This window comes from Mastacembelus armatus, chromosome 1 (assembly GCF_900324485.2).
Source record: "Mastacembelus armatus chromosome 1, fMasArm1.2, whole genome shotgun sequence".
In the NCBI taxonomy this organism is placed as follows: domain Eukaryota; kingdom Metazoa; phylum Chordata; class Actinopteri; order Synbranchiformes; family Mastacembelidae; genus Mastacembelus; species Mastacembelus armatus.
This window is the reverse complement of record NC_046633.1, coordinates 17,561,058-17,569,437: the sequence shown is the minus strand read 5'-3', so window position 1 is coordinate 17,569,437 and position 8,380 is coordinate 17,561,058. Positions and strand designations below refer to the sequence as shown.

At 41.8% G+C, this 8,380-nt stretch overlaps 1 protein-coding gene across 5 annotated transcripts in view; it reads left to right on the top strand.

Annotated features, from left to right (window-relative positions):
• Positions 1–448: 448 nt before the first annotated feature.
• The window catches only part of dok7b (docking protein 7b), a 22,761-nt gene continuing 14,829 nt past the window's right edge, over positions 449–8,380 (top strand). For 4 of the 5 annotated variants that reach the window (XM_026303199.2, XM_026303198.2, XM_026303197.2 and 1 more), the window contains exons 1-5: positions 450–591; positions 697–742; positions 1,566–1,654; positions 2,361–2,511; positions 5,311–5,511. In XM_026303199.2, the coding sequence (XP_026158984.1) occupies positions 538–591; positions 697–742; positions 1,566–1,654; positions 2,361–2,511; positions 5,311–5,511 (541 nt within the window). In that variant the 5' untranslated portion in view covers positions 450–537. Of the gene's footprint in view, positions 592–696; positions 743–1,565; positions 1,655–2,360; positions 2,512–5,310; positions 5,512–8,380 lie in introns of all 5 variants that reach the window. The other variant, XM_026303200.2, reaches the window with a different exon arrangement.

The window sequence follows — 8,380 nt, the reverse complement described above, 5'->3', positions numbered from 1 at the left end:
AGTTTCACCGTCTTAGATGGAAGTAACATTATGACCCAAACAAACAAAAGAAAGAAACAGCGCCTGGAGGCTTTTGTTACACTGGATATGTACATGTGATACAACATTGTCTTCAGTAGTATCAATACATGATCATTTAAATGTTGTTGCGGGTTTGAAGGTAATGGCTCACTTTGAATCTGTTAACTTGAGACTATTCTGTCAGCTGCAGATTGTCTGATTAGCATGAAGGGAACAGGAATCCCTGTCTAACACCAGTCTGATTGGCAGCTTCATGGGTCAAGTGAAAGGTACGACAGTTATGCGCTTTTTAATCGAGTTAGTCCCGTTGTAAACAAGAAGCGCTTGACGCCGGATGACAACTGTACTAACTTTGGAGGAGGAGGGGGGGGGGGTCTGATTGTCGGGGAGAGAGAGAGAGAGTGGCGTCTGGACTGTAAAGGATATTTTCTCTCTCTCTTTCTGTGGACTGGGGGGGAGAAGCGACACACACACACACACACACACACACACAGAGCAGCTGAATCATGACAGAAGATGACGGATACAGTTGTCGCGGAGGGACAAGTCAAGTTTAGAGAAGGAAAAAAGGTGAATCCTTCTTGTTTTACGTTTGTAAAATAAGTCTCCATACTTGCAGGCCAACCAGAGGAATATACTTTGTGATTTACTGTTTCTTTACAAACTTCTCCACAGTGGAAGACTCGGTGGGTCGTGCTTCGGAAGCCGTCTCCGGTCGCAGGTAGGCCTGTGGCCAACGCTGCCGTGTTTCTTAAACAACCATCTCTTGTTATTTCCAGTCACTTTTACACAGAATCTTAGAGATTCTTCCTCCGCATCATCCAGCGCTAATCTTATCTGATTTTCTGCACTAAAGTTAAATCGCAGCTGGTCAGCTGGCGCATTGGCTCTGCGCCACGGGAGCGAGTCACAAAACCGCGTCCAAACGTGGAGCACGCGTTGCAGTCAGCTACATCAGCTGAACTGATCGAGTACATTTATTTCATTGCCCGGTGTCACCTCTAAAGACTGCAGACAAGGAATATATGCTGACGGTTCCCAGCAAATTAAGCCTGGATGGGGGTTTTAGTGCCAACTGGCGCTAAGGTTAATTATTTGAAAGCCTTCCAACCAAAAACAAAAACTCTGACATTGCCATAGTCTTTAACTGAGGTTTCCTCCTTTGCAGATTTGGCAGTATAATAAAGGTGCACGTTTTAAAGTCTGAATAGTTGACGTGCTGTGAGGCCTTTTAGCATACACAAACATATGGCTCAAGCTGTGTCCTTGAAGAAACTGGCAAACCTGGTGGGATAGGCTACTCAACACTGAGTGTGTGAGTGTGTGTTTGTGTGTGTGTGTGGCTTGAATTTCATCATTAGCTGTGCCAGTGGATCAGCTCATTGTTTTAAACATCGTTGTGACAGCTGTGACACACACACAGGCTGCCACACCACTGGATTATGAAAAAGTGACACTGGTGTTATTTCACATTCCGTTATTAATCACAAAATTGACTCTTAAGCCTGTCGGGTTTTAAATCTCGTCGCTGTGTGTGTCCTCAGACTGTCTGTCTCTGCTGGTGTATAAGGAGAAGAAGAAAGGGAAGGAGAAGGCCAGCAGCCACAAGGAGAGGCTCAATGTAATGCTGGAGGTATGTTCAGCTCTGTGGGCAACCAAACGTGCAGGGTCTTTTCTGTGCAGCTCTGTAGTCATGTGGCATACCTCGGCCTTGTCATGCTGTCATGAGGTTGGTGCGATGTACATGAGGTAGTCCAAATAAGGCGACTGGCATGTGGATAGAGACTAAACATGGGTCTTATAGGGCTTAATGTCAAAGAGCAACATTTGCTGGCTACTGTGTAAAGGCGGGTCTTGCAACTTTGATATGTAAGACTTCAGCGTAAAGGCAAGTCTGACAGTGAATTCATGCAGGAACATTAGTTACATAAACAAATATAGAAAATGAGTATTCAACACGAGATGGGGTCACAAGTTGAAAATTACAGGCACAGACAGGACACATTCATACAGGTATCGAACGTATATTTGATCTGCCTTCGGCAAACTGCATCAGCCCAGAGAGAGTCGGAGGATCTGCTGCAACATGAAGGAGTCCAGCTCCCTCTGGACACAGAGCTCACTGTCTGATGTTTGAGACGCTGTGTGTTTTGCTCCTGAGTTTCATTTTGTTTGGGTTAGGCCACCTGTCCTCAGCCAGGAGGTTTTCAGTGTTTCCACCTTAATAATGATTTACTATTTGCAGATCTTTCCATTATAATAACAGAAAAATAACAAAAAGAATATGAAGAGGTGTATTGGTAATGAAATCCAAATAATCAGTGTTATTTCTCCTTTAGGGAATATGTGGTGTAGAGCCAGGGCCCGGGTATGATGGGGTATCCTACACACTCTCCATTCTCTGCCTGGCACGCACACTGGTCCTGGGCTTCACCAGCCGAGACGCCCTGCTGGCCTGGGATGCCCGCGTCTGCTATAGTCTGGGGGAAGGTCAGTAGTTTGACCTTGTGTGGATGTCACAGTCCAGAGTAGGTTCATGAATGTGATGATTTAATGTGCTAAGGGGGAGAACTGCTCATCCTCAGCTGTTCCAAATGTGAACAGGATGTGGGGATTTTGCTTTTAGTATTTCACATTTTATCATATCGTTCCTCCACCTGTGATGAGTGCATGTGGTGTATTTTTTTATTTTCTATTGTGAAGTAAAAAGATGGTTACTTGCTATAATGTGGATTTAGAATATACTATTACCAGTTCTTCATTAGCTGTTGCATGTTATCAAATCCTGAAAGTGGCCCTAAGCAAGTAAAAGTGTCCTAAATACATTGTAATATACTCGACTACAAACTATGGCAGAATGTGAAGCAGTGTCTTGCTCTGTCCCCTATCACTTGTAAAGGTTAAGGCGAAACCAGTGAATATCACTTGCTTGTGGGGATCAGAAACATGACAGGTGGAATTACATGGCCAGATACAATCTGTCTTGCATCACTTGAGTCCTTTATCTGCTGTCTCAACTTCACAACTTTATTTTCAGTGAAGGAATCTGAGGGAAAAGGCCAAGCATATATAAAATCGACACGCAAGACATGCCAAAGGAAACTCAATCCTATTTCACAGTTTATGGGTGAAATGTGCTAGATAGAGATGCCCTTACACAAGTTATGAGGTTTGTTTCAAATTCAAAGTGTATTGTAGACTTTTCCAGGATATCCAAAGCAATAGTTTGGGCAATTTGCGGCTTAGTTTTAATGAAGTGTTTTTGTTGTTGCAACCACCTCTACTTCTTAAACACTCCACCTGTGCAATAAGAATTTCGGAGTTGGAAAGGTGACCGTTTTTACCACAGGCCTGCCACTATGGTGGCCGACAAGGGCAAACGCGCCGCAATGGCCAAAACACATGCAAGAAAGAAAGCACACGCAAGAGAGAGATGCTGCAACAATGAAAACACACACAAGAGAGAGAACACAACAGAAGTGCGCCAGGCCTGTAGGGGCACCCCAAACTGAGGGCAATACTGTACTTTTATAATATTGTGAAACAAGACGGCCAAGTGTTTAAAAAGAAATAAACAGAAAATCTACCTTTTTTATGTTACATCTGTAAAAGTTAGCCAAACTTTGTTCATAGCATCCCTCGGTTCAGGGTCCCCCTATCGGCCTGGCCCACTTCCGTTGTCTTTTCTCTCTTGTGTGTTTTCATTGTTGCAGCGTTTCTCTCTTGCATATGTTTTGGCCGCTGCGGCACGTTTGTCGGCCACTGTATGCCACCGCTCTAAATTCTGCAGGTGATGATGCAGTCTTTCATATCAAATCCTCCACCTTCTCTCTCAATACAGTTCAAAGAAATATTAAACATGTGCATTTTATCAACTGGTAAAAACTTTCAATTCAAAGTTTTCAATGGTTCACTTAAAAATTCAAACAAATTACTTTTTTACAACTGTCCAAACTTTAGTGTTACTGAGACATTTTGGTTCATATTCATATTTAAATAACTTCAGATTGATTTTTGACTGAGCTTCACAGCCGGATGCTGAGTTGAATTGACAATCCTCCTTCCAGAATATCACCTGCAGGATATTTCTGAGGCTTCATCTTACCTTTTAATCAAATTATTCACAAGAATTCAGCTCCTCCATCACTATGTAAATGTTTCACAAATTTATTTCCCCTCTTTTTTTGACACTTTTGATGAGTACCTTTTAGATTTTTAATCATCCAGCTTAATTACAGCATCTCTGTTCTTTTCCATCCGTCTGTCATTATAAAACCACAGCATCCATATTTGGTCTTCTTTCACTTTAACTAAGGAAACACAGCATTGTATGACTTGCTTTCTGCACCAGAGAATACTGTAGTTGTAAATGTATTCTCCACTACCTTGAGCTGACCTAGAAAAAGTCATTTGTGTTTTTATCTCCTCTTGTAGATCACTGCACCTCTCTGCACCCATTAAAACTTGATTTCATGCCTGTAGTTTGTCTGCAGTGTTACTGTAAGGCTTCTGTGCCCAAATTTACAAAACCTTTCACCTCAATTTGCCTTCCTTGCAAATTGCATAAAACCGCTACATTTCTGTTAACATTTTTCAAGGTGTAACGATTTCCTCCCTTCAAGGCACCCTTGGTGTTTACCATTTCAATATACTGTGTAAACCATTTGCCGACGTTTAACACTTGCTAAAGATCAGTAAACCCTCGTAGTGCATGTCGTAGGCCTCAGCTACATCTTTGAGTGTTGAGGTCCCTGCAAGTCAGGCTGCACCTAAAGGTGCTCAGGTGGAAACCTTCAGTCTGTTCCACAGTCTCAGGTGAAGTGAGTTTATTAAGTCTCTGCATAAAACAAGTAGGTTATGAAAGTGCTTTTCATATGTCATCCTAATTATTCCCCTGCCTTGAATGTATATATACTATATGTGACCCTGTACAGTATGTTTGTGTGAGAGGGAGACACATCTTGGCACTGACTAACTGCCATATGTAGCAACTGGGAGAAGACAAATTGCAGCCAGCAGAGCTTAAAGAAGTGCTTAATCATCATTACTGCAGCCACCACTTACGCGCGTGTGCGCGTGCGTGTGCGCGTGTGTGTGCGTGCGTACGAGAGATATCCCCTGATGGTTTGTTTTCATGTTTCACCTCATTTGTTATGTGATTGTGGTTTTTGATCAGGGATATTTTAATTATCTCTAAGTTGATATGAGTATTAGCCACACTCACACACACGTCACTTTTTCCACTTTTTCTTTCCTCTTTGTCTCCCTGTCCTCCTTTCTCTCCTTCAGTCCACAGGTTCAGTGTCAATGTGGAGCCGGGCACCAAACTAGAAAGCGGGCCTGCCTGCCTCCACCTGTGCAACAACCTGTTGGTTCTCACCAGGGGTCTCCCTCCTGTCATCACTGGCCACTGGAAGTTGTCGGCTTTACGGCGCTATGGTGCTGTGCCAAATGGCTTCGTGTTCGAGGGTGGGACTCGCTGTGGATACTGTAAGTAACTGGTGGGCCGAACATCGAGACCCACCACCAAAACGTGCAACACCTTAACACTAGCAGGAAGAAATGGCTATTGACAGTGTAATGTACATCACTTGATGTGTTTTGTTGTATTAGTTTTGTTTGTGGTTAAGTTGCTAAACCTAGAGGGTATAAAATTAGTGATGGGACCGGGAATGATACATTGTGCATAATCTGTGTTTCTTAAACCTCATTAGATAATACTGTTGCTTTTACATGTGTATTGTTTTCAAAACAAACTCCAGTTTGACTCTTTGTAAAAACTATTAATTTATTCTATTATAATGAAAAGTGTGGAGCATGTATGGTTAATAAATCCAAACACACTTGTTCCTAAAATTTAGGAAATGCAGGAACTCTCAAAATTTATGACAGAGAATTTAACCATCATATACTAGAGGGTATTCAGTGTATGACTAACTGAGGCTGAGCTCAGTGCATCAAGTTTGTCTTTATGATATACGGCTGTGGAGCACAGTCATCCAAATGCTCTGTTTCAGTGTCTCTCCTTCCGATAAAGAATTGCCTCTTTTTTATTTCATTCTAGCGATTACAGGTTAATAAATCCATCCATCAACAGGTGTGTAGAACATTTGATTTATTGCAGGTGTTTATTGAGTAACTTTATCCACATAAGAAATGACTTTGTATGCATGAACTCACCACTGTGTAGGGCTGGCCTTGAATTGTGTGTGTTTGCGAGGTTGCCAAGGTTAAGCATCCTCTGAATGTCCAGTTGATGTGGGCATGAATGTGAAGAATGAGAGGCAGTTTTATATTTTTGGGTGGGGATGTGTGTGGCTCTGCGTGAGACACATGGGCAGGAAGAAAGGTGGCTAGCAGGGCAGGAAAGTGTTCATTGTAGGGAAACCTGACTCACCTACAAGTTGTGTTCTTGTTTTTACTCAGGTGCTTGGAAATGTACTTTTTCCTCACTGTAAATCAGTTTTTGCAATTTGTCAGTGTTAGAAGAAAATTCCTGTGTGCCTTTATAAAAAGGTCTGTCTGCATGTGTGTGCGTGTCTGCTGGAGGACTTATGGCTCCTACAGGAATAACCATGTGGACTAGAGTCTCTGGTTTCAGTGCTCTGATGAGCAGCAACTATAAATACCAGTCTCCCCTGTAGTGAATACTCTGGTGTCTGGTGGCTATGTGGCTAATCATCTACATATTACCCAGCAGTCAGTGGGGCAGCAGAGAGTGGCCCTGTTGGCATGGCTGAAGGGATAGAGTGTGAGAGAAAAAGAGATAGATGTGAGTGTCAAATGGGCAAGTGACAATCTTGGCATGAACGCAATGTAAAGCAGAGTGTTGGTTTACATGTGTATTTGTGTTTGAGTACATGTGACACATACCAGCACCAAGCAGTAATTTCATGGAGTGTTATTTGGTTTCACCTATAGCAGACTTTTTTTACGATAAGAGTCCTTGTGCATGTTTCCCAAAAATCACTGGGAGCACTTCATCCTTTACCCATAAACTACTCCTATACAGTCAGTAGAGTTAGGAGCATTTCTGTTCCAAGGAGAAATGGAGAAATGGTGCAACACATGGCTAATGTATTCGCCTACTTTTATTCGTGATGCAATTATGTTGATCATGTGCATCTGGTTTGCTTGACAAAAGTGCAGTTTTACTGCTGATAACAGTCCAAAACAACCAAACAGTGGTTACTTCTTTGTGTGTTTTGGAGAGCCTCGAGCTATCAGCTCCATTAACCACAGGCAGAGGGAATAATATGGTTTATCATTATACTTCTAATCATACACAAACACTTTTCCCTGTTGGCACTGATGTTTATTTTCCATTTATCATTTGGAAAGCACCCTGCTGTTTCACAAATCACCAGTGTGCTGTGTGTGACTGTTTGTTTTAAGCTGGTAGCACTGCTGTTGCACAAGCCGACAACAAAACCGCTTTCATATTTAAATTCATTAAGGCATAAACTTTTCCCCAGTAGTGGTTTACATTAATCTGGGCCTCTCTCACTTAGCATTTTGATATATCATAGAAAAATGCATGAGTAATAAGTGTATTGAATGGAGCCATTATTGATGTTACTAGCTGCGTTTCCTGCTTTGACAAGTTTAAATGCCATTTGTGGAAAGAGCCAGTAAATGCAATAATATAATACTGCCCTGGTCTGTTTTAGGTGCTAACCCATGTATGTAATAATGACAGCACATATTCACATTTGACAAGCTTATCTTTCATATTTTTACATTTTTTAACCAAATAATTGGTGGTAAAACTGTTACAAGTCCATTTGTGTTGATGTGTTTATTCTAAATTCAACCCTTGGTTCAGCTCTAAGTGTTTTTCTTCTGATATGTAAATTTCTTGAGATGAAGAGGTGCATCTCTGTAGCTGTTTGATATTCTATTGGCTGATAAATCATACAAAAACATTAGAATACATCAGAAGTGAAATGAGATGTGGTCAGACATTACAACAGCCTGCAAATAAGACTGGGAGGTTTGTTAGAGTGCAGAGAGTTTTTAACATAACACTCATGTACTACCATGCTTGGAAAATGCACCCTGTGTATTTATCTGGACATGATCGGTGCAAAGATGTGCAAATAGTGCAGAGTAATTATTGCATAGAAAGTCAAAAAGCTCTTAATTAGTTTTTACTTTTTGAGTACTGAACTTTGAACTCGTGTCTTATAAAATAACTCTTTTACCCTTTCAGCTCCCTAATTTCCCTTGAGACCTTTTTGCTCAAGCAAATCAGTAAGTCCAGCTCTGGGTCATCTCTTGCTACCGTGTAGAAATTTCCCCTCGACTGCCACGGTGCTCTCTGCTGCAGCTGCACTTTGAAAGTCAGCTGTGCCTTGGA